This window comes from Apis cerana, linkage group LG11 (genome assembly GCF_029169275.1).
Source record: "Apis cerana isolate GH-2021 linkage group LG11, AcerK_1.0, whole genome shotgun sequence".
NCBI lineage: Eukaryota > Metazoa > Arthropoda > Insecta > Hymenoptera > Apidae > Apis > Apis cerana.
The window spans coordinates 12,482,296-12,507,197 of NC_083862.1; the positions used below are offsets into that span (position 1 = coordinate 12,482,296).

The 24,902-nt window shown below is 36.7% G+C and overlaps 3 protein-coding genes and 1 long non-coding RNA gene across 8 annotated transcripts; 2 read left to right on the forward strand and 2 right to left on the reverse strand.

Annotated features, from left to right (window-relative positions):
- The first annotated feature begins 1,592 nt into the window (after window positions 1-1,592).
- LOC107995083 (protein PALS2) lies at window positions 1,593-21,193 on the forward strand. Of its 4 annotated transcripts, none has more exons than XM_017052325.3 (8): window positions 1,593-3,198; window positions 7,581-7,696; window positions 15,928-16,227; window positions 17,051-17,287; window positions 17,928-18,402; window positions 18,578-18,912; window positions 19,540-19,614; window positions 19,845-21,193. In XM_017052325.3, exons 1-8 carry the CDS (start codon window positions 3,093-3,095, stop codon window positions 20,019-20,021), a joined length of 1,821 nt encoding a protein of 606 aa, XP_016907814.1. In that variant the 5' UTR covers window positions 1,593-3,092; the 3' UTR covers window positions 20,022-21,193. The 4 variants fall into 4 exon arrangements, with proteins under 4 accessions (XP_016907814.1, XP_016907817.1, XP_016907815.1 ...); XM_017052326.3 differs by lacking the exon at window positions 1,593-3,198 and adding an exon at window positions 5,944-6,080; XM_017052328.2 differs by lacking the exon at window positions 19,540-19,614.
- Window positions 5,216-21,695, reverse strand: LOC107995087 (uncharacterized). 2 transcript variants are annotated; one of them, XR_009831972.1, is made up of 6 exons: window positions 21,423-21,695; window positions 19,794-21,252; window positions 14,080-19,690; window positions 8,034-13,551; window positions 7,187-7,918; window positions 5,216-7,022 (listed from the first exon to the last, which is right to left on the reverse strand). It is a non-coding gene; the product is annotated as an uncharacterized LOC107995087 (long non-coding RNA). The 2 variants fall into 2 exon arrangements; XR_009831971.1 differs by having other exon boundaries at window positions 19,794-21,313.
- On the forward strand, window positions 21,691-24,899 carry LOC107995085 (endoplasmic reticulum-Golgi intermediate compartment protein 3). The gene is made up of 8 exons (XM_017052331.3): window positions 21,691-21,878; window positions 22,286-22,444; window positions 22,525-22,641; window positions 22,733-22,773; window positions 22,886-22,950; window positions 23,020-23,243; window positions 23,318-23,446; window positions 24,443-24,899. The coding sequence occupies exons 1-8, from the start codon at window positions 21,794-21,796 to the stop codon at window positions 24,778-24,780; spliced, it is 1,158 nt and encodes a 385-aa protein (XP_016907820.1). The 5' UTR covers window positions 21,691-21,793; the 3' UTR covers window positions 24,781-24,899.
- On the reverse strand, window positions 22,698-24,258 carry LOC107995086 (reactive oxygen species modulator 1). The gene is made up of 3 exons (XM_017052332.3): window positions 24,101-24,258; window positions 23,731-23,861; window positions 22,698-23,658 (listed from the first exon to the last, which is right to left on the reverse strand). The coding sequence occupies exons 2-3, from the start codon at window positions 23,856-23,858 to the stop codon at window positions 23,550-23,552; spliced, it is 237 nt and encodes a 78-aa protein (XP_016907821.1). The 5' UTR covers window positions 23,859-23,861; window positions 24,101-24,258; the 3' UTR covers window positions 22,698-23,549.
- Window positions 24,900-24,902: the final 3 nt, after the last annotated feature.

Sequence of the window (24,902 nt, forward strand, 5' to 3'; positions counted from 1 at the left end):
TTTTTTTCCTTCCTATCCTTTCTTGCGATCCTTACATTTCTCCGACATCTTGTTTATTAACGCGAATCTTCTTACAATATCCATCCGATACCGTCCTATCTCCCTTTTATCTCCTCGTTATCTCCCTCGGTTACCCAAGTTTATCGCGACAATATCGACTTAGCTACTCCTCGATCGCTACAGTTCGAACAAAACAACCGTAATCTCACCCTCCCCCCTCCCCCCTCCCCTTCCAATAATCGATATCGCTTTTAGAAAAACGATAAAAATGCAGCGCGAGAAAAAATTCCGTCGACGGAAAAGGATTGCATCCGCGATTGATTGGTTGAAAAAAGAAGAGAGAGAGAGAGAGAGAGGGAGGGAGAAAATTGAAGGGAGATCGAAAATCGGATTAACACGATCGAACTGAAACGTGCCGCGAGTATCTATCCCAACGTGAACGGTTCGCGTTCTTTTTTCCCCCTCGTCGGCTATATAATCCCTGTATAACACGGGCCAACCTGTCAATAAACCCGTCGAGAATTCTTCGCCCGTCGAGGAGAACGTCGAACATTGGCGTTGATTCGACGACGAAGAAGAACCGGGCTGGGAAAAGATATACTCGGCCGATAAAATTGCACGTAGGTGAAATTATCGCGTGAATTGCCGTCACGCGTCTTGCGTAATCGCGTGCATCGAGTGCCCTCTAAAAAAAAAAAAGAAAAGAAAAGAAAAAATGCCGGATTATTATTTCCCTTTGCACGTTCAGGTTCGATAAAAGTTCGATAAAGAATGTTTCATGAATGTTCAATTCTCGAGAGTTTTTAAACCGCTGCGTTATCCCGCGTCGAGAGATGCTATCACGAGAAGGCGATAAAGAAATTTAATTTCCACTGGAATTGGTGAAGGAAGAGGAAGCTCTCGGTGACGTGATAATGGTGACGTGATTCGTGTCGTACGGTTTGCCTCGAACACTGGACTCTCGTGTAGTCAATCTTTCAATTGCTAAGCTTATGGAAAATTACTTCTACTTTACGTTGGAGAACGATACGGGACGGATTCGTTATTCGATGTTTCCTTCGTTCGAAACTTCGAAAACAATCTTGAAACTTGTTTGCGATACAGAATTTTACGAAATCTCGTTAAAAGAGGAAACTCGCGAGTTTCCAAAGTTTCTTCCAAACCAACGGGCGAAAATACAATTTTCGGTTGTTGTGTTCTTGGAAAAAAAAAGAAAAAAAAAAGCGATAATTCGGCTAAAGCGATATATCGCGTCGATCGAGTTCCGCATATTTTGCTCCAATTAGCGACGTTATTTACGAGAGAGATAATAGGCCGGCAACGGGTCTATCTGCCCGTGTAGATAAAGAGCGTAGGTGGTCGTAGCGAGGACGCATCGCGTATGAGATAACTCGTTAGGTCAATGCCATGCGAGGCAACCTTTGTGGAGCAAAGTCGAGGCGCGAACTGTTAGGCGGAATCGGCAAGTACACGCATCTTTCAACGTTCGTTTGACACGGTTCGTGTGACGTAGCTCGGAAGAGTGCCGGAAACAGGCCGCTTATATCGTCGACCTCGACATATCCAATCAACCAATCTTCGCTGAATGCCTATTGTTCCGGTATTTCGAGCGTGATAAAACCTAAGCTGGGAGATGTTCCTATAAATCCATTGGTTTATAGAAACGCCATATCAACAAGAAACAATCGCGTGGAAACGAAAGGAGAGTTTGCGGGTGATTATATTTTATTCGGTTGCAGTTGGAAAAACTTTGATAAGAATTATGAATTTGAAGGAAGAAAATTGGACGGAAGAAAGGATAAAAGTTGAAAGTAAGGACGATTTTAAAATTCGAAAGGACGATTTTAAAGAAGAGAAAGTCGAGGATATTAAGAATATTGTTTACTTGATATAATGGAATAGCTATGGAATACGTTAATATGATGTAACGTGATCTCGTTTTTCAAGTGACGTCATCCCTTGTTGATCGAGTAATCGCTCGAGCGCCTGCGAGTATGCAACTGCATCGTCCTAGTATTTCCCACTGGCGCCGATAGATGGCTCTAGCGCACAATTTAATTAAATTCTGCAAAAAAAGTTATCGACGATCGATTCGCGATAAATTCGAAATTTGACTTTCACTCATACGAGTTTTCTTCCACCCAAAACACGAATCATCGATCGATTTATTAATTTTTTTTGCAAAAACGAGTAAACTCGTCGAACCTTTCATTTCATTCGTGCGATTACCCATTAATCGAATGCGAGATATTTCCCACCAGATGGCTATACCTTCACGGCAATGAGAAACAATTCCACCGATCGATACGAAATTTAAACGCGATTCAACACTTTGTTACGTTTCCTGCGCGAAACGTAATATACACGCGATAAAACGACAATCCTAACAGCGCTACGAATTAAAACCAGCATCCGTTCAATAATCGTAATATAAACTGCTTTCCTTCGATGAATCGTTTCAAAATAATCCAAAAGTTTTCCCAAACTTTGTTCAACATTGGAGCAAATGCACGTAATAAGAAGCCTACCCTCGAACCCGTTCCAACTCGGTGACGTCGTAATCCGGAATATTTCTACCCTTTCGTGGGCGCGTTTACTATCGATCGATCCGAACGCACGCGGCACTCGTTGCCACGAGTCGCGAAATCGTCTAGGCAAAGCGAGAGAGAGAGAGAGAGGGAGAGAGAGGGTGCAAAAACCCACCCCCCTCGCGATGCCTCGCTATAAGTACCGGACACGAATCGAGCGCGGGCTTATAGGTCCGGTTGCGGTCTTCCTCGTTCGTTCTTCTCCTCGAAACCAGGCCGGAACCGGGGGCCATCGAACGGTGATCTATGAATAGATCCCGAGATCTTCGGCTGCCATTTTGATTTCGCGTCAAACGGGGAGATCGATTTGACGGAGGACGACGCAGCACGTGGAACGTTCGAGTGGGGCGAAGACGGGGAGAATGACAAGGTCGCCGGCCGATCGTGGATACAGGCAAGTTCGACCCCGTCGGTGGAACGCTCGGGGCTGGGATCCATGCTGATCCATGTGATGCCGTTTCGAGTCGCTTTGGACCGAGTACGCCTTAACCTCCTTCCGACAGGATGAAGAACAGCAAGTCGTTGATGGACATCGAGGACATCTGCGGATGTTCGAAACTACCCTCGATCATCCCCAGAAAAGAATTGCCGCACTTAAGGTCCACTTCCGGTGAGTGTGCAAATTGTTCAAATCTGGGCTCCTGTTTTTATCAATATTTGATCAATTAGCGTGTTATGATTGCGATAGAGATTTGTTTATCGATCGAACATTCGAAGCGAAGCTCTTTCGATTTATTTGTCTCGATTATTGCCGGTTCGAAATTCTCCCCAATATTCTTGAAATTCGATTTTCGAAAAGTAAAAATTCGTCGAATGAGAAAAATATTTATTGAACTGTTGCGTCCCACAACTTCCATTTTCTTTTTTTTTTTTTTTTTCTTTTTGACACGAAGTGATCTCGTTAAATTTAACGTGATTTCTGTGGAAGCACCATCGATGCTGGCTTGCGCCAGTTTCTTTTTTTCACGCCGCGATACACACACGTGTTGTAACAAGCGACTTAAGCTTAAATTAACTCGATAACGAAATTTTGTATCTGTAAACATTTTTTTCGATACTATTAAATTGTTTTCATCTATTTTTCGTTTAAAGAAATTTGAAGAATTAAATTTTTTAAACGAAATACGTATCGATCTGATAATGAATAATAAAATTTTGATTTCATGCATTTGTCCAATCCCCAAGACTTTTTACGTCATGGAAAAATTGCAACAAAAAGGCGATCGATATTAACACACGTGCTCTCGAAAGGAAAACTTGAACGATCGATAGAGTTCATAACAAAAACTACTGCATAAAACCTTGAGTGAAAATATTAACTCGTTACGAAATCTTCTTTTTAAAATTTTCAATCTCTCTCTCTCTCTATTATAATTTTCAGAATTCCAATTTTATTCATACTTTATTTTCCTAGATTTTTAAGAGCCGCTCAAAAATCTTGTTTGTTGAAATTCACTTCTTCTCTTTTCTTCGAATCCTTCTTCTTTCCGCGTTTTTTTTTTTTTTTTTTATAGTAATAGCATTTTTTACTAATCTTCTTCTTGAAATTTATATTTAACTTTTCCTTTACGCACGATTTTAATCCTTCGCAAAAAGTTTATCGAAAAAAAAAAATGTTATGGATGGATCAGACCGTTTTATCGTTTCATATTTCACGTTTTATGGTGCATTTTATAAAGCTAATAAATAAGAAGTTTCGAAACATCTTTGATGGAAGAGTGTCTATAAAGATCGATTTAACGTTTCACGAGCTTATGTATTTTTCTAATGTTGGGACAAAATAAACATCAATAAAATCGATATACTATGTTGAACATCTGTTGATGCTGAAATAGCCTGACTCTCAATTAACTGGTATAAAAATACTCTCGATAATCTTGATACTTGGACTAAAAAAAGAAGAAGAAGAAGAAGAAGAGATAAATAAATAAATAAACGATTTTAAATAATTCGAATTCGGATTATCTCGACTTGGTAAACTCTCCTATACGGCTGAAGAAACGCAGGAGAGAGAAAAAGAGAGCGAAGAACCGCAACAGATTGTAAAAAAGGGAGAGATGAGGACGAGACGCGAATAGGGTTGACGATCAAAAAGAGTCGACTTGAAGACGTCGACTCTCCTCGGTTAAGTGCTATACTTCTTTTTTCTCCCGTTGCCTCCGCGAGACCGGCCTCCCTCCTCCAACTTCGTTTCTGGACCCTTGCTCGTCAGAAGCCTTGAATTTAGTTGTTAACCAGTAGTGCTTACGCTTCCTCCTCTCTTCCTCGTATTCCCTCCCTGGCACGGCTGGAAAAATAAGAATAGCTCTCCACTTCCTTTGATCCACTGTTCCCCGACCAAATCTCTCGGAAACGTCAGTCTCGATCGTTCCTCGCCGACGACAACGCGCGTCTCGACCAAATACTTTTCAATTATTTTTCTTTTTTCTCCTCTCAAAGCGATCAATCAAAATCTCTCCATGAAATTCGATCGACCACCGAGCTCCATGCGATTCGATGAATGAGCTTCGAAGCTTAATTACGTCTATTTTTGATCTTTCTTTCTTTTTTTAATTAAACGACGGATAAATTACACGATCGATCGATTTAATGTTAAAGTAAGGGCGAGGATTAAATCGAGTAAACTGAAATACAGATTTTTTTTACAAAAAAAATCGAAGAGTGCAGACAGAGACAGAGCTGCAAGTCACGAAATTGCGCGTATACATAATTTGAAGCAACCAGTCGGATATGATAAAAGAACCGTGTTGGTGAGAAAAGGAAGAAACACTTTCACCGTCGTCGCCGCCGCGATGTCTTTAAAAAGCGTCACGAATTTTCCAACGCAAGTTGGCGAGGCGGCGAACATTCGCTCAGCTTCGTTGTGTTCCATCACCTCCACACAGGGTGTCGCTTTCAGTCTCCTTGCCGAGGCAAGCAGGGGCCCCAAGCAGGTGTAACACGGCGTTTCCATTCACCGTGACGTGGTGCCCTGGAACGGACCACTGTGCACGCTTCTCCACGTCTTCCAAGGAAATCCTCTTGTTTGCTCGGTGCTCTTCGCAAACACTGGCTTCCACTACCGAGAGTGACGAATATGCCAGGACACGTGCTGGAAAAGGAACACCGGAGTAATCATCGTTGAGTGGAAAACAGATCGGTTTTATCGCGAACTTGTGACAATATTTAACGCTCATAAAACGCTATTTTCGTACGACACGTTTAAGAACGATCGTGTTCTCTTACTGTGATACTGGCGTCACTCTACACGCGATGATAAAAATATAACGGGGAGGAAAGGGGGAGGAATAAGGGGAGAAGAAAGTGTGAAAATGTGCGATTTGTCGGTGGTGCATTGAAAGGATGGTTTAAAGCGTAGAGTGAACTCGCGATCGAGTGCAGAGAAGAACGTCGAAATGGTTTTCTTCGGGAGAAAGGAGAAAATAGAAGACCGGCGATTGCTGGCCAGCATCGACGCTGTGAATGGCGCCAAACTGTATCACATAGAAAATGGTAAAATAATAATTTAATCATCGAGACACGAATTCGTTTAGTTTCCTACTTACAGAAATCGAGGAAGCTTGCGATTCCTTGAAAATTAAGGAGAAATATTTAGTCTCGCGATTTTACGAATCCAAGTATTCCCTCGTATTTCTCCAGCTAGGCGCTGCGAACAAACTTTACCCGTATCTAAATATTATTCCACCGCGTTTACGTATTTCGTTCTGGTCCTTGGCGAATCAAAATACTCTCTTGCAAATTTATTCGCTCCCTCTTTATTTTCTTTGCTCGATTTTATATTAGAGAAATAAATAATCCAAAAAAGAGACAAAAACGTATAACTTGTGTCGAAAAATATTCATCGGTTCCTTTTTGGCGTCAAACTGGTTTAAAACTTTTATCTTTTCTCTCTCTCTCTCTCTCTCTAAACCAGACGAGAAATAGGTCGAGGCGCTCTGGAAAGACGATACGCGATCGCCATAGTCCGCCTCTATGTATTCGTGGTTCGATAGCTTCGTGTAACTACGTGCATTTATCATGCAAACGTTTCCTCGTCGACATTACTTATCGTCGTACGTTCAAGTGGCCAGTCATCGTTTATCACAGCCACTCGAACCTGAAATATGATCTCCTTTTCGATAATTAAACATCACGAAGCGTGAAGATACAATCGAAATAAATAGGCTCCCCTTGAAAATAATGTTAATTTAAAGCCGAACGAGAGTGAAAAGATGGGACGAAGTCCGATCGTGGCACTAATTAGTCCCGGTACTCGTGAATGGATTCAATGTTAATTGACACCAACTGAAGACTATTGTTGAAGCGGCACAATGATTATTTGGTCCTTGAGCTTGCTCTAGATCACGACGATGCGTTGTAAAGATATTCAATAAGTTGCAATCGAGAATCGAGAATTGAATAATTCTCAGATCCTCGTTAATTAGACCGCCTGATCTGAAAAAAATATAAACCTGTCATTAACGGTACTACCAGCAATGCGTATCGAATTCGAAATCTGATATTCATTTATATGTATGAAGGAAGAACGTAATAGGATCTTGGCGTAAAATTACATTCATAACATCGAATAATTATTCAAATTTTTAATGATACGTTACCGCTATTTCTATCCACAAGTTCGTTAATCCGACAAATATCAATTTGTACGTAAATCAAAATTTTACTTCACAATTTCTTTTCTTCTTCTTTTTTGTTACATAACTTTTTATTCCTTCTTGTTATCTTGACAAATCGGTATACAAAAAATTTTCTATCGTCCAATGAATTTTCGTAAAATTAATATTCAAAAATCCATCCCCCCCAACGAAATGTCTCGTGCTCCAGCCACCTGTGGCTGTATCCCAATATTGATCCGGCGAATGGCCACACCCGGCACCCCCTCGCGTCGCTCTTTTACACCCTCACGACGACGCTCGTGCCGGCAGTGTCGTTGCCCTTCGCGCACGACGAGGTAACACGGTGTTATGGAAAAGTGTCTGGTCACTGTTCCAGCCGCCTTCATGCACGTACGCGACAACCTGGAGGAACTGGGCAAGGTGGCCGACGACACGGATCTGTTGTTTCTCAAAGGCCTCTTGGACAGCCCTGTAGTCACGTCTCTGGTTAAGGTGAGTGAACAACAGTTTTCTATATTGCGTCATCTTCCTTCCATTTCAATCGTTACGATAAAACGAGAGATCGAAAAATTTCGTACAAATTTCCTGTGTTTCCTTCGAATAATTAAAATTGAAATTGCGTCTCAAGTTTTGAGGTTAATTCATGTCGTGTTAACTATAAGGTTATTTGGCAGACGTTTTTCACAAAGGAATTAAATTGGATGAAGTGATTTCCTGTATTGAGAGTAAAGTAAAATTAAAAAAGTTTAAAAAATTTATTGTTTGAAAAAGGTTTTTTTAAGAAAAAAATGTTTCTGAGCAAGTCATACCAGTGACTCTTGCAACGAACCTTCAACTCTCAGCCGACTCGTTAGATCTATTAGCGCTCGAACGAGCTTAGAACTTTTTCAATCTAAACGTTCGACTCGATTAATTGCAACCATTATCCGCGTTTGTGTATTATTTTTGGCATCGATGAAATAAACAATAGTGTGAGTCGTTGGATCATGCGCGATAGAGCGGATAGCTCGAACACATGCACGTGCCATGTGTTTACTACGGCCGGCGGCTCCTCGATTTTACGAGAAAGAGATATTCATTTACGAGATTGCTCGTCTGCCGTGAAATCCTTGTATATTCAACATTATGAAACGAAAAACGTAACTCGTCTCTTCGCCGCGTTCGGTAAAAATCCTTCGTGTCGTTGAACCCGTTTCTTCCTCGAGACTCGTCTGGGATCGATTTCTTAGCTCGTTCTTATAAATAGGAGAGATACTCGCGCGCTGGAACAGCTGGATTCGTTTAGTTTGTGTTGCTATTCTATTTTTTTATTGTTCGATTGCTGAGAAGTTCGCTAAGAGAATTTTGTACGAGGATACTCGATTTCTTGATTGATTTTTCATCTTCATCTTTTTAAATAAAATATATTTTTTTCTTTTTTTACCTTCTAATGTTTCGACGTTTTATCTTTTTCTTTTAATAAAAATATCACTTGGTTTGTTACGTGTAATTTTCTGCCACGTTAATAACCGTGTCGTCGTTCATTTTCGATTTCGTTTCAATTTTATGATTAATTATAGCACAAATTTGTTTTACTCAACTTTTAGTTTCAATCTCTTGTTTCATTACGACATATACTTTACTCTGGTTAGAAAAAAAAAATACTTTCAACAGCTGTATTCTGTTCATCAAGGTACTATTGTGTCGTTCCATTGTTTAATCCACATTATACAATGTCTATCAATAATCATTCCACTATACAATCCATCAATGTCCGTTTAACGCGTTATTTAAACAGCTTACAAAAGATATTATCGTCTACACGTCAACTTTTAAATTTCTCGAACCTTATATCAGAATCGAATCTTGCTTCATCTGATAAAATTCTGAAAATTAAGCAAGAAAATATTTTTACAATTTTTATATATCTTTCAAAAATTCTTTGTTGACAATTTCTCTTATCTCGTTTATACAATAATTTATGAATTTAGAATATTTGCTAATTAATAATGTGACACCCTTCACCATCAGCCTTACTCCTTGCATTCATCATCATTTAAAAGACTTTTTAAAAGAATGCTTCCAACAATATATTCATAAAAAAATTTGAATATTCATTCAAATCCTTTATTTCAATATCATCCTCTTTGTCCAAAGATGAGTCAACATTTCATTATGTACGAACGAACGATTTCTTTGAAATTCAAACTAAGATAATTATCCTTTTCGAGTTCTTGGTGTATGCCACGAAAATGCAAGATCCAATTGACGAAATTTTAGAAACAGGATTTACTCCAACTTCTTTTCACGCGCCGTTTGCACCACGGCCACGTGAAACGTCCGTATTATTTCGGTCGTGACACAGATTTGCCATGGAATCGCGGATCCATACTTTCGATGAATACGTTACATATTATCCATCGATCGAGTGAATAAATCCAGTGATCATCTTTTCTCTCAATTTTTTCTCCATCATGTCGAAATATACAATAAATTGGAAAAGATCTCCTGAAGATTTTATATTTATTCTAACATATAATTTTACTTTCTTTTTGAATAATCTTTCGCAAAATATACTTAATAAATCGCGACCAAGTTTTCGAACCAATTATACCAATAAGTTTCTTTCCTGTTCCTCGTCTGAGTATTTTATGTTTTCCGAATCTTCATCCGACTAGTTTTCTAATAAATTTTTGAAAAAATTCTGGGATAAAGTTCCATTGGAAATGGGTCAACTTCTTTTCCTTTGAAATTCTCGGAGAACTATGAAAAGAGAAGAACTTTGATGTTACATCTTTAAAAATGTTTCGAAATGTAAAAAACTTGTGACTCCAGCCAGTAACTCTCTTCGAAATATTCGTGGCCCAAAACGGTTCGTATTATCTTGTTCTCGATCGACTGCACGCTCACCTACGAGACGTTAAGGCTCGTCCACATGTACGTGCGCACCTCGCGCACCTGCCAGGCCCACATTCCATCCCGTTCTTCGAGATCGGCAGGTACAAGTCCCGTCTGGTGTCGAAAAGTCGTTAAGAAACCGGTGTCCGTTTCCGGCTCGACTCCAAGATAACAATAGGAAACAGTTGACAGACCGGTTGGCGAGGCTGCGCCTTTTGAAAACCGTGGAAAACCGTCGAAAACAAGCGTGAAAAGCTCGATCATCGGACCAAAGTAAATTTGGCCGGGTAACCTGACCCATTTGGGCCAAAAGTGTGAGAACTGTGATTCTCCTCCAGATTCTTCCTTTCTATTTGTTCTGCCGCATTCTGTGAATAACTTCTAGGGAAATTGGCTTAACACGTTTAGGGAGTGTCTTCTTAATCAGCCTCGAGTAGGAACGTCGTTAACGCCTGTCCAATTGACTCGAGAGTCGTCATCTCATAATAACAAGTAAATTCAAGTTGATACAATTAAACCATATCCTAACCTAATTTGTCTTTTCTATATCGAATTATGAAAGCGATTGTGAAAAATTGATACAAAGACAATAATCCCGTTTCTTTGCATCCATCGCAATTGAAACGTCTAATTATAACCTAACCTAACCTAACTTAATTTGTCTTTTCTATATCGAATTATGAAAGCGATTGTGAAAAATTGATACGATACAAAGACAATAATCCCGTTTCTTTGCATCCATCGCAATTGAAACGTCTAATTATAACCTAACCTAACCTAATTTAATTTGTCTTTTCTATATCGAATTATGAAAGCGATTGTGAAAAACTAATACGATACAAAAATAATAATTCCGTTTCTTTGCATCCATCGCAATTGAGACGTCTAATTATAACCTAACCTAACCTAACTTAATTTGTCTTTTCTATATCGAATTATGAAAACGATTGTGAAAAACTGATACGATACAAAGACAATAATCCCGTTTCTTTGCATCCGTCGCAATTCAGACGTCTACTCTAATTATAAATATATATATATATATAATATAAAATTAAAAATATAAATATAAAAATACGATTCACAATTTACAATATCCATATCAAAATACATAAAACCATCATAATTCCACCAACCCCGCCACTAATAACTAACTCCTCTTCCGGTCTCCTCCTCCCCCTCCCTTCCCCTCCGCTCTCCCCCGATCACCTTTCTTTCAATTCGACGGGCGTTTCGCCGAAAAGCGGAAACCGCGACCGGGTCCTTCCCTGGAACGAAGCCGCTTCCTGCGAGGGGAAGGGAAGAAGCAAAGCGTGGATCGGAAGCACGGCAGATTACGGGATCACGATTTCACGAATCGTGAACAATAATCCCGTTAATTGGCGAATCGTCACCGCGGCTCGTCTGATATCCGGCGTAATTGACCGCGAGGACCCCCGAGGACCCGTCCAATTGGCCCGGGGGTCGGCAGTCATCGCGAGGCCGCGTGCACTCGCGTACACACACGCGCGAGTATGTAATTTCAACCAGCTTTGTAATCGCCAAGGGACGAGCACGCGTGTGCGACATTGATGCACGTGTATGTGGACAGGGACGTAGTCGACGTCACGGAGTGCCATGGCTGATGGAAGGAGTGGGGAGATCAAGGGATTTTGTCGTTTCGTTGTTCATCTTACGCTCAAAATTACGCGAAACGTTTTCCTCCTTCTTTTCGTTTTAGTGTGTAATTAAGGTTTAATCGTAAGGACTCGTGTGGCTCGACATCACGTTTCTTATACCTGAGCTGGAAGATAATTTAAAGTGTTTTTTATTTTCCAAATACTTTGTAATACTTTACACGATACTTCATCGAGATCCTCTTTTTGTAAATGAATTTATCGATTTAAAGCGAAGCGAGTATTTTTGAATTAGAATCGTTTTTTTAGAAAACGTTCTAATTTTCGAACGTATGAAGGAATATTAAATTCCGTCCTAATCATCAATGCAACCGCAATCTCGTTAACGTTACGGCAGCGATAGTGTCTTTAACACCGGAGCCATACGATCCCGTTGTATCGCGTAACGGATTATTGAGTATCTTGAGAAGGGTCCGCCTGTGTCGCAAGATCTACAAACCGATCGGTGTCGATGACCAGAGTTTTTTTTTCTTTTCTATTTTTACCACGACTCGTTATATAGATCTAATCGAGTAACCGAGTTGCACGATTCTTTAGATCGGCGACAATAGCCGCGATGATAGCGATCTCGGCGAAAGTCGACGCAGAGAATCGATCAGAGTCAAAATATGTCCAAGGACGAGGAGTGAGACGGAAGATCTGTATGTGTGCGCTTTCACACGCGAATAGCATACGCAATCGGAATGTTCGAGTAGCACGAGCGATCCCTCTACCTCTTCTAGGATATTTAACATTCCTCGCAACGAGACACGTTCACATGTTGCCACTCCGTTTAAACATCGTTGCTTTCCTGTCTCGAAAGACGCGTTAAAAGTCCCGACAACGATACCAGATAGATAATAATATTATCGCCTGACGGAGCTAACCTATCTGAATCCTAAAATCCACGGTTCTCTACTTTTAACTCTATAATTATGTTAACATTGTTAAGAATGATTAACAGCCACCATCAAATTCAAAAGATATCCTCTCGTTCGACCAAATAAATTTTACCCACTCGTTTCGTATGCAATTACAAATTTTCCAAAAAAAATTGATCGGTCGAATTATTCGATCCGCTATTAAACAAAGAACACGAGAGATTGCGAAACAATAAAACGATCTCAAAAATGCGGCTTACTTCCAAATTTACGAAGCGATGGAAAATAACAGGAGGGGGAGAGTCTGAATGTTGCGCGTAGACGGCCCTGCGCTGAACGTAGCGGAGTGTTGCATACCATCCGAAGAAGGGCCCCCACCTGTTCCAGACGGGCAGCCTGAACGAGCTGGCTCCAAGGTGGGGGCGAAAGAAACGTCAGTAGGCGCGGCAGTTTTCTGACGCCGCTTACCTAAGCAACACACACGGTGCTCGTGTCATCCTTGGTTTATCCTCGTGGAAACCCTTCGTCACTTTTCTCCCCGTGAATAGTCTCCGGCCGTGTGGAACCCTCACGTCCCTGGCCGATCGATACGGCGTACTCCAGTTCCAGGAGAGAGGCCAATCGGTTCTCCAAACAGAAGCGTCCTAGCTGGGAGACAGGCGACCTCTGCCTCGGCGTTTCTTCGCGTTTCGCGTGTAAGTCGTGATTTCTTTGTGATATATTCCCATAGAGGCTGCTCGGTTCACGTTAGTTCCACTCACAGTTTTGGGTGAAATCTGGATCCGGCGGATCGCGTCGAAGGAGTACTGTTATCGCTACAGCGACACGTGAGATCGAGAGAAAGCGGGATTTGTTGACCGTTGGCCGCTCTTGGCGTCGTGTGATCAGTGGATCTCGAGATCACTGGATTTCGTAGGAGGTAGACGCGGCCGACCTGTGGTCAAAAATTGTGAACGTTTTCAAAGACGAACTCTTGTCTTTTAACCGTGTCGAGGATGAATTGTTCTATTCGTGACGTTTTTTTTTTTCGTGGGAACGAGTTGATGAATAATAGTCGAACGCTTTCTTGGGAATCGTATCGTAGTAATCGTAGTAACGATGTTTCATGATACTGTTTCGACGAAACAAGTGATTTGATTTTTTTTCAAAAGTATCGAAGTGGAAGTACAACGAAGAGAAATAGTTAGGAAATGATCGGCCAATCGCTCGAATCGTGGTAATGATAAATAGTAAATAATAGATAATTTAAGTTATTGGTAACAAGGGACTCGTTATTCATACACGGCAATCCTGATGTTTGTTTCGTGAGAGGTTTTTTCAGGGACGTCACGGAAGAACAGAAAAATTCATTATAGGTTGCAACGTTCGTTGAATGCCAGCTGTTCTATCATCATTTCCATGATAAATGCGATATAATTCGCGTGTACGATAATGACAATTTTGCAACATATGGATAACATACCTTCGTTCAACGTTGAATTTCGATTAATTTTTTTCTTTTTTCACTAATTCTCTTCGAATCGTTCAAAAATAGACACGCTTCTCTTCTCTTTCTCTTCGCTTTCGTCGAAAAATAATTTGCACTAATCTGAAAAAAAAAACAGATTATTCAAATGGAAAATCAAAGTTTGAGTTAATAATTCGTAAGATGGTTATTAACAAAACGTTAATGGAAGCGATCCCTCGTAAATCACAATCTATTTTCCCAAGTCTCAAAGAAAACACGACTCGTGTTCTTTGATGTTCCAAGTTGTGAGTTGATTTATGTCATGTACGAAGTCGCCTGGGTCGAGAAGTCGAAGATCTTGTGGATTCTTTTTGTTATACGAGTTTTATGGGGAAGCGCAATTTTTTCATAACCTGTGCCGTGTCGTAATTCATATCCTCGATGCTGGAGCTGAATCGTGGAAAGAAAAGCAGCGTGCATCTGCGATGCACATGTATCGACGCGAATGATTCGGCGATGAATCATCGTGGCCGTGGATAACAAGCGGCTTCGACAGTTTCGCCAAGTAATTTCCATTTGCAAATGCTTCGTGTCAAACTCTGTAAGAAAATTTTGTTATTCGATTAGTTTCACGACGTAACAATTGGAAAAAGATTTGTAGAAAAATTGTAATTGAAAAATTGTGGGATTTCTTACCGTGAAATATTTTAGATAATATTTACTTACTTCGGTATTTAACTTAATTATACCGTCATTAAATATTCATATTTTTCATTAAAATGTCATTATTGATACTTTATACGTGATATTAGCTATCACGATCGAGATTATCACATTGAGATTATCGCTAGAACAAGCAATCGAATCCTAAAAATTGATTAATCAAGGCTCTGAGTCGATGAACATCGACATTAAAAAAGATTATAAATAAATCTTTTATCCGAAATAATATGTTAAGCCTATTAATAAATATTTTATTCATAGAGTCTTGTTATATACGCACGTATCATTCATTACAATAATTTCGATGGCATGGATAAAATTGTATGTGTTATTTGATTTTTATCTTGTGATTTTCTTCAAGAAAATTACTGAAAGAAATTATTCGGAAAGATGATTATTTTCCTTGGCTGGCGGTACACCGTCGCGGTGTTCAGGTATCAAGCATTCTCGAAGGTGGTTCTGAAACACCGACCTACTTTCGTAATTACTCTTTCATTGTTGTATCGCTGCATTGGCTGGTTCAATGTGGAGTACACCAGCCTTACGCAGCCGACACTAATCCAATCAAACCTCGTTGACGCCGTTGCGCAATAATAATTTCACTTTTGAATCGGCAGAAAATTTTTATCGAATTTTTATGAAGGAAAATTTTAGTTTAGCGATAAGAGGGAGAACAGAAAATGAAACAATGAGAAAAATTAAATTTGTTTGTTCGTCGATGCAAAAGTAGTCTGAGAGCTTTCATTTCTCTCGAGTCGAACGAGAGGGACGAAGAGCAATCAAGGTTCCTCGTACGGTGAATTTAATGCGGAAACCCGTTTCGACTTTCACAACTGGCGATGGCTAAGCCGTTCACTGTTTGTGGCTTTGCTTGTATATACGTAGCCCAGAAAGGAGATCGAGACTTATTTCGTCGATGAAAATCGAAATATTTGCAAGAACACTATATCCTGATAAAAATAATACGCGATACAAAATTATTCCGATCGCTGAAATTTTATATTTCTTGGAAGTATACCGAGGTGGCAATCTAATCTGGGAATTTTGAAATCGAAAAAGTCTCGTTGACGTCGAGTTAGTCGAAAGAGGGCCGGAACGAAAACCAGTTCCCATGAAAGTCGAACTCGTTGACTGTTGCAGGTCCAAGAGCGTCTGGAGGATCCTCCACTCCACGTGGAACCGGTATGCTCGTCCGTTTGTGATATCGTCGACGAGGTGTGTCACGCGCTCCGTTCCTCGAGGGACGAGAACGCGCGGGAGCTCGTGCGATTGCTGAGGAGCTCGCATCTGAAAGCGCTTCTGGAGACCCACGACGCGGTCGTCGAGAGGAAGGAAGCGCCACCATCGAAGCCGGAACCACCGTTACTGACGATGCCCACTAACGAGAGGATGGAAGCCGTCAGAGTCGTCGGCCTCAGAAGGCAACCTGATGAACCCCTGGTGAGAATTCATGTCAAACGTTAAACGGGAATGTTCGAAGATATTCAACAAGGATAAGGTGCTTGGAAAGATATTTGAACATTTTTTCGAACGATGGGTTTGCAAATTTCTTAATTGGATCCCCCAAAAGTTGGGAATATTCGGAGGATAATCTCTGCGCTCATCGACGAAGAAAGTGTGGCTGACGAGGGAACACATCTCGAACGATCAACAAAGAAGCGTATATACTGTCCACGCCAACTTTCTCGATCGTGGATTCTAGTTTTAGAAGTTTGCTATTCCATCACGTGGGAAAATTCCCATTCCGAATCGCATTTGTACGAAGAAAGGATGGAAATGCGATTCATAAATAATTCGGAACGTTTATTATCCACGCGATGACTCGAGACCACGTGGCTTTTACGATGAATCTAATATATTCTTTCGGGGGTTAAAGTTTCAAACTTTATATCAAGAAAATGTTTTAACAGGAGGATGAAAAATTATCCATTTTTTCGGATACATTAAATTCTTGAATTCGGAATTCTCGTTCAAAAAAATTATATTCCAAATTACTTTTGGAACACATTTCGTAACATTCACAATTCTCCCGCCAAATGTATTTTCGACAAAAGTGCTATGATCGTGAATATTCTGTTCCATCGGGTTTGTTTAGATTCAAATAGAAACATTAAATCTTCGTAAACAAGGTAAATCGTGAGAATCTACTAACAAAAATGAATTAGACACAGAATCATCAATTGTTCTCTAAATGTATTAAATGGCAAACCTGGTCACGTTCAACGGAAACGAAGTTTATTTTCACTGGTCCGTTTTTGCACAGGGCCTAACAGTGCAAGTCAACGAATCTGGCAACTTGATCATCGCCAGGATCCTGGGCGGAAGCACAGCCGCCCGCCAAGGACTTCTCAGAACCGGTGAGGTGATTCTCGAAGTGAATGGAAAGGAAGTTCACAACCCTGAAGAGCTTCAGGAAGCCATTCACGAGGCAAAGGAGAATTTGTCGCTGAAGCTGGCGCCTGGTATCGCCACCGATGGCAATCGACCTGTAAAATCCACGGTAATTTTTGATGTGCACAAGCTAATAAGGGGCTTTTATTACTTCTTGAATGAATTTGAATTTAAAATAGCCAATGTATTTGAAAATATTTGTGTAGTATAACAATATTCAAAAATATGTTTAATCCTCTTGAAGCCTTTACGTTCATTTTAATGATATCCATATGGAACATATGGTTTCAACGAGCAGTTTATACTAGTTTTAAACTATAGATTTTATTGTTTTGCTTATAAAATTTAAACAATAGATATGATCAATCTTTTATTAAAGTTATATTCTAAATATAAAAATAATTGTTGGAAACTAAAGTGCTGATAACATTATGTGTCTCGTTTTATGTGTATTTTATTACGTTTTTTAGAAATAAATAATAAAGTGAATTGAGAATGGTAAGCAAATACATTTGTAGATAGAATTAACGATATTGATGGTATTTATCAAATATAATGTACAAGCGAATTGAAAAAAATTAAAAAATTAAAATTACAAAATACTTTAAAAATAAGAATGCAAAATGAATGGAAAAATTTTTGAAAAATTATAAAAAATTAAAATTAATGAAACATAGTCTAGAAACAAACATAGCAAAATTAATAAAATAAAATTCATTCGTATGAAAAATACCTATTTTCCATTACAGTGTTACATGAGAGCGCTCTTTGACTACGATCCATCAGAAGATACTCTATTACCATGCAGGGAGATTGGACTTCCGTTCCAAAAAGGTGATGTACTACAAATCGTGGATCAGGCGGATCCAAATTGGTGGCAAGCTCGAAGAGTCGAAGGCGAAGGTTTGGGTCCACCTGGGCTAATTCCATCTTTGGAACTGGAAGAACGAAGGAAAGCGTTTGTTCCACCGGAAGCTGACTTTGTACACAAGATTAGCATTTGCGGGACCAAGATTTCTAAAAAGAAGAAAAGAAAAATGTACCAATCGAAGTCTAACGGTGAATTTGATAGTGCGGAACTTTTGTTATACGAAGAAGTAGCCAGGATGCCACCTTTTAGACGCAAAACCTTGGCTTTAGTCGGTGCGAGAGGTGTTGGTCGTAGGACACTGAAGAATAGGCTGATAAATAGCGATCCTGAGAAGTTTGGTACCATTGTTCCGTGTAAATATCATAATTTTTATATGATGGTAAAATCTTGACTAAAATGAACTATACAAAATTTCATTACACTATATAATAATTTATTCAATTGTAAATTAGCTAATAATATATATAAAAAAAAAACTTTGCTCTTAAGTATTAGAACTGTGATATTTACTCACTGATATCATTTTAGATACATCACGACCACCCAGAGTACTCGAAGAGGATGGCAAAAGCTATTGGTTTATCGATCGCGAATCGATGGAAACAGATATCAGAGAGCATCGGTATCTCGAGTACGGAGAACATGGTGGCCATTTGTATGGTACAAAATTGGATTCTGTGCGAGAATTAATTAGAGCAGGAAAAATGTGTGTTTTGGATTGTAGTCCAGCAGCTTTGAAAATACTTCATAACAGCACGGAGTTCATGCCTTATGTCATCTTCATAGCAGCGCCAGGAATGGAACAATTGAAATGGTTGTACGATTTACAAAGATCGACTGGAACGAGCAGTCGAAATTTGACGGTAATTATATAACAGATATATTTTTTTTTCCTTTCTCTTTTTCTAATATAAAAATTATAAATTTGTTTCCGATACGATCGATATTAAAAATCAAAAAATCTATGTTTATGAAATATTATTTACAAATGCTACTTGACTGTTCGTCTTATTGTGGATTTGATGAAAAAACATTTATATAAATTTATATAATGATTCTTTAGAACATTTTCCAACTTCTGTATGAAAAATAAAAAAGAGAAGTTTGCAAAAGAATAATTCGATAGATGAAATTTGTATAAAAACATATCGACGGCACAGATAGTTTCAAATAAACATAATTATCAAATATTTTACGATATAATAATTTTTCAAATTTTTGCCTGCCAATCTGTTTGCCGTCGTCGTGTAAATGCGTGTAATTTGCCTATTGTACATGTATCGCATGCACTTTCGTTCGATTAAAACAATTTATTTCTCCTATGAAATTCATTTTGCATAAAACTCATTCTTAAATATTATGTTCTCTATTCCATTTAGATTTATATTGAATATTTTTACATATTTTCCATCGTACAATTTCCATTTTTCTCAAACTATGTAGCGTTCTTTATTTAATCTTTTGTATGTATTTGATGTTGGCTTTGCTAGTTTGACCGCCAGAGTTCCATCAGATACAGTTCGAGAAGAGCCAGAACACTGGAATCCCTTGCTTCGTTGTACGAGGTTTGTACTGCATGCAGATTCATTCTTTTTTCTTTATTTTTTTAATGTAGTGTAATTGCTTGTAGATATGTAGTAACTGCTAAAAATTTACCACTGTACATAACATTCGATATATTCAAAGAGAAATCGTATATATAATAGACACACATTGATTAAATATATTTAAAACTTTTACGTACCTGAAACTTTTCAAAATGCAATTAAATTAAATTTATTTCTTATTGATTCAGGAAGACGATTTGAAGGCTACGTTGGAAGAATCTGCGGCCTTGCAGCGTGCTTACGAAAAATATATCGATCTGGTGATTGTGAATGAAGATTTCGACAATACATTTAGACAAGTGATCGCCGCGTTAGATGCTTTAGCAACTGAACATCAATGGGTTCCGGTGAATTGGATATATTAAATATCATTTAGACTATCTAAAAAAACAAATAGTTTCAGAAAATTTGATCAAAACTCGAAATTTCGAGTGAATAAATGAATTATTGTACTGTGAAATACGTGATAATGCGACCTTTAATACTTTATCAACTTCGACGTCGAGTGCATCATTATTATGATTATATTTATAGCATTGTGCAATGGAACAATTTTATGATCGTACTATGTGTATACAGAATTTTAATGTGTTGTGTATATTGTCTAGATCGAATGTATAGATATTTTTAAGTGAATGACGCACTCGATTCGAATAAAGAAAAATATGGTATTCAAGATTTTTCAAACTAGCAAAGAATTCTTTTATTGAAATGAAAACAAAAAGCTCCAAATACGCCCACTGTGCTATTACGAATAGTGAAATCGGACTATGAAAGTCAATGAGAGATAATATCGATGACGTCGTTTCTAACAAGTACAATCGTAGAGCATTTACGTTATTTCGTTTTAAATTTAACGATCCTTTTATCTTCTAAATTTTGTAAAAGATTTTTATATATAAATAAGATATTCTAGAAATAGATATTGTTGAAAGAGACAAGAAAATAATAGAAAAATTACAGAAAATTGATGTAAATTTTGTTAACATTATTGTTAATTTACTTAATAGTAATTAAAAAAAATTTTCGCATACATTCCCCTTCATCGTTCATAATAATTAAAAACGAATCACTATTAAAATATACATTAGACCGCCGTCCAATTATTTTTAGGATATATCTAGTTTTAATTTCTCTTAAATCGAATCTGTATATGTACGTTTATTATCATTTATTTACCATTTGTCATACATGATATACTTTCATTTCTTTTATAGAGATATCTATATATAAAACACATTATATATTATATATTTCATGAATCCTGTTTGTACCGCTCGTGCACCTTAAACATATTCCTGGCATAGAGTGCCTTAATAGCGCAACCCTTTAATTGGCTTGCGGCGAAGACCTACTATGTCGAGATATTCTCTTATACTCGAGAGTTTTACATAAGACATTTAATAATACGTTTTTTCTAATACTCTAACCCATATGCACATGAAAACACAGCCATTGCAAATTGCTGTATATTATTTAGTTGGATAATTTCGATCATGTCACGTGATACATGAAAAAATAAAATTTATCGAACGTTTGTTACGAATTTGAATTATTATTACCTTCACTCTTATCATTTCCATTATCCTTATTCATCTGGAATTATAGATCATGATATTTTTGAGTATTTTACATCTTATATTTGTTGCTTCGATTTCTACTCTACGAATTATAAAATAAAAATTTTAATTCTATGCATACGAAATAAACATAGTAGAGGTTATTTTATATTTAATTACTTTCATATTTCTACAACTTTTACTTACGTTTGTTAAAACAATTTGGAATATTAATTTAAAAAATGCATTTATAACGCATTTGCTACTTCAGTTGTCAAAAGTAAACTTGAACTTGAATAATCAGTTATTCAAAATTATAAAATTTTTGAATAATAATCTGCAAAAAAGGATTACTTTTTAATAAAACAATCTACATAATTTTAAACGAACGTACAAATGACTTTAAAAGATGATTGGTTAATGGATACATTGATGCATTAGGAATAGCCAATCACATTTTATTATCTGCCACGTTTCCCGACTGTTGCGTTGTCATAATTGTATTGCGGGAAAAGTTAGCCGAGTGTAGTTCGAGCACGGTGTTAGCCGTGTTGACAAATTTATTGTATTAACTGAACATGCAAATACTACGACAATTAGATGTGCACCCAAAAGTGCGCGAAGAAGCGGATATTCTTGTGCGAACTTTCAGTGGTGCCGTTGGTAAAGCGTTTTTTACTTGTCAAATCTTAGACAAGTATCGCTTGTCAATTTTATTAGCTTGCAATAAATTATTTAATAATATTATGTTGATTTTCTTTGATTGTCAAAGTTGCTAGAAAATTTTTGAATCGTTTTATATAATTTTAAATATAATATAATATGATAAAGAGATGTTGTTAACCTCAACTGGAAACAATATTTAACAAATGTAGAATTATTTTCTTATTTCTTAAATTAAATACTGTTATATCTTATATAAAATATAATTGATTAAAGTTATGTTTTAAGTTTTCAATATTGTATTTGGTATAACTTTTTATTACATCATAATTATTGTTTATATTTGTTATCCAGCATAAATAAAGTTTATAACCTACATTTATTTTTTGTGTATAATTGTTTTCCAGTGACAATCATTAGTACAATTATCATGGGTATTTTGTTTCTCTCTGAAGTGAATTATTATCTCACTCCAACATTGAGTGAAGAATTATTTGTAGATACTTCAAGAGGTTCAAAATTAAGAATTAACTTAGATATAATTGTACCTACAATATCTTGTGATCGTAAGTGTATATATATATATATATATTTTTTATATACACAAATATATAATAATTTAATAAATATATTAAATATATTACAGTTTTATCTATAGATGCAATGGACACAACAGGTGAACAACATTTACAAATAGAACATAATATATTTAAAAGGCGTTTAGATTTAAATGGAAAACCTATAGAAGATCCACAAAGAACAGGTGATGATAAGATCATCAATAATATAAGAGATTCCAAATATTTATAATAAATAATATAAAACTAATTAATTTTTTATTTATTTTAATATAGATATTACTGACACAAAAGCACTTAGTAAAACAACAGCAAAGGTATCAAATTATTTGTCATTATTACATAGTTTTTATAATATAATAATAAATATAATTTTGTTAATTGCTATAATTTTGTTAATGTTAATAAAATTTAATAATTTTTTTATAGACATTAGAAAGTACTACAGAGAAAATATGTGGAGATTGTTATGGTGCTGCTACTGAAATTATCAAGTATAATAACACACAAAAATTTATATATAATTTATGAAAACATTTTATATAATTAAATTATTTTTGTAGGTGTTGTAATACTTGTGAAGATGTAAGAGAAGCTTATAGACTTAAAAATTGGGCACCTCCTGTTCTAGGAAATATAAAACAATGTCAAAATGATAAATCAGTGGAAAAAATGAAAACTGCTTTTACTCAAGGATGTCAAATTTATGGTTATATGGAAGTAAATAGAGTAGGCGGAAGTTTTCATATTGCACCAGGAGATAGCTTCTCTGTAAATCATGTACATGGTAAACAAATATATTACTATTGTCAAGAAAAATTAAATTATGTAATATTGTAATATTTTTCATTTTGCTTACAGTACATGATGTCCAACCATACACATCAACACAATTTAATATGACTCACAAGATTCGTCACTTAAGTTTTGGACTAAATATTCCAGGAAAAACAAATCCTATGGATGATACCACTGTAGTTGCAATGGAAGGTATGCCCTTGCTCCGTAGAAATATTTTATTAAGAAATTAATAGAATATTTTGATACTACAATTTTTTGTATCCTAAATGTGAAACGTAACACTCTTCAATTACTAGCATCTTATTCCACTTCCAATGGCCATGAATGTTCCAAATGTTCCACCACCTTGAAGCATTGCTTTTCCAACGTTGTTTATCAATTCCCTTCCTCTTAATCCATATCTAACAATAAATATATCATTAGCTATACTTTCCAAATCATTATTAATTTAGTCGCAATAAATGAATATCCACCTAACAATAGAATATCCCCCAAATAGAACACCAGATGCCATTCCAACACAAAATCCAATCATAAAACCAAGTTTTACCCTATCCCAGCATGAAGGAGCTTGTTGATACATGCCTGGTACGGCCGGCATTTTCTACGAATATAATTTATATAAAAACATTTAACCTTATTTCTTATAAAAATGCCTCACAAATATGAATTATGATTCTCTTTTAATGAATTTTATATGTAATTAACTTTTATTCAACACAAAATTTCTAAATTATCTTTAACACATTATAAATTAATTGTTCCTAACATAATTCGAATAAATTTTATTTATTTTGCACTTAAAGAAATTTATAGATGCTCGACATAATTAACATCACTCACAATTTAAATATTTGGTTTTGGAACTTATAATGAATATGTAATACGTTTTTTTTAATGGTTTTTCGTATTTACAACTTGTAAATCCTTAACACAATTCGTTCGGATAGTACAAGGAAGGTGCCATGTTAGTTTCTTGATATAAAATGGCTACTTCTCCTATTTCCGTTTTGTATGATTTCAATAGCGGATTATTTAATTAATATATAGATATTTCGATCAAATAATTTTTTTATAAAATGTTCTTTTACTTTCAATTTTAAACTATGAAATTATTAGATTTTAAAAATATATTTGTCATTATAATTAAAATTCTATATAGATATTTCATTGTTTTTGTTTCAGGTGCGATGATGTTTTATCATTATATCAAGATTGTACCTACAACCTATGTTCGCGCTGATGGCTCTACATTATTAACAAATCAATTTTCTGTAACTCGACACGCTAGACAAGTTTCTTTATTTAGTGGAGAATCAGGAATGCCAGGAATATTTTTTAATTATGAATTAAGTCCATTAATGGTAAAATATACAGAAAAAGCAAAATCATTCGGTCATTTTGCAACGAATGCTTGTGCGATTATCGGTGGTGTATTTACAGTTGCTGGATTGATAGATTCATTATTATATCATTCACTCAGAGCAATACAAAAAAAAATAGAATTAGGAAAATATAACTAAAATTCAAGTCAATTTATAGATTTGAAAAGTATTATAGAATATTTGAAGATATTTTGTACAATGAATAATAATTTAAATTATATAAAATAGTTAGCAAAATCAAATAACTTGATCTTATCGAA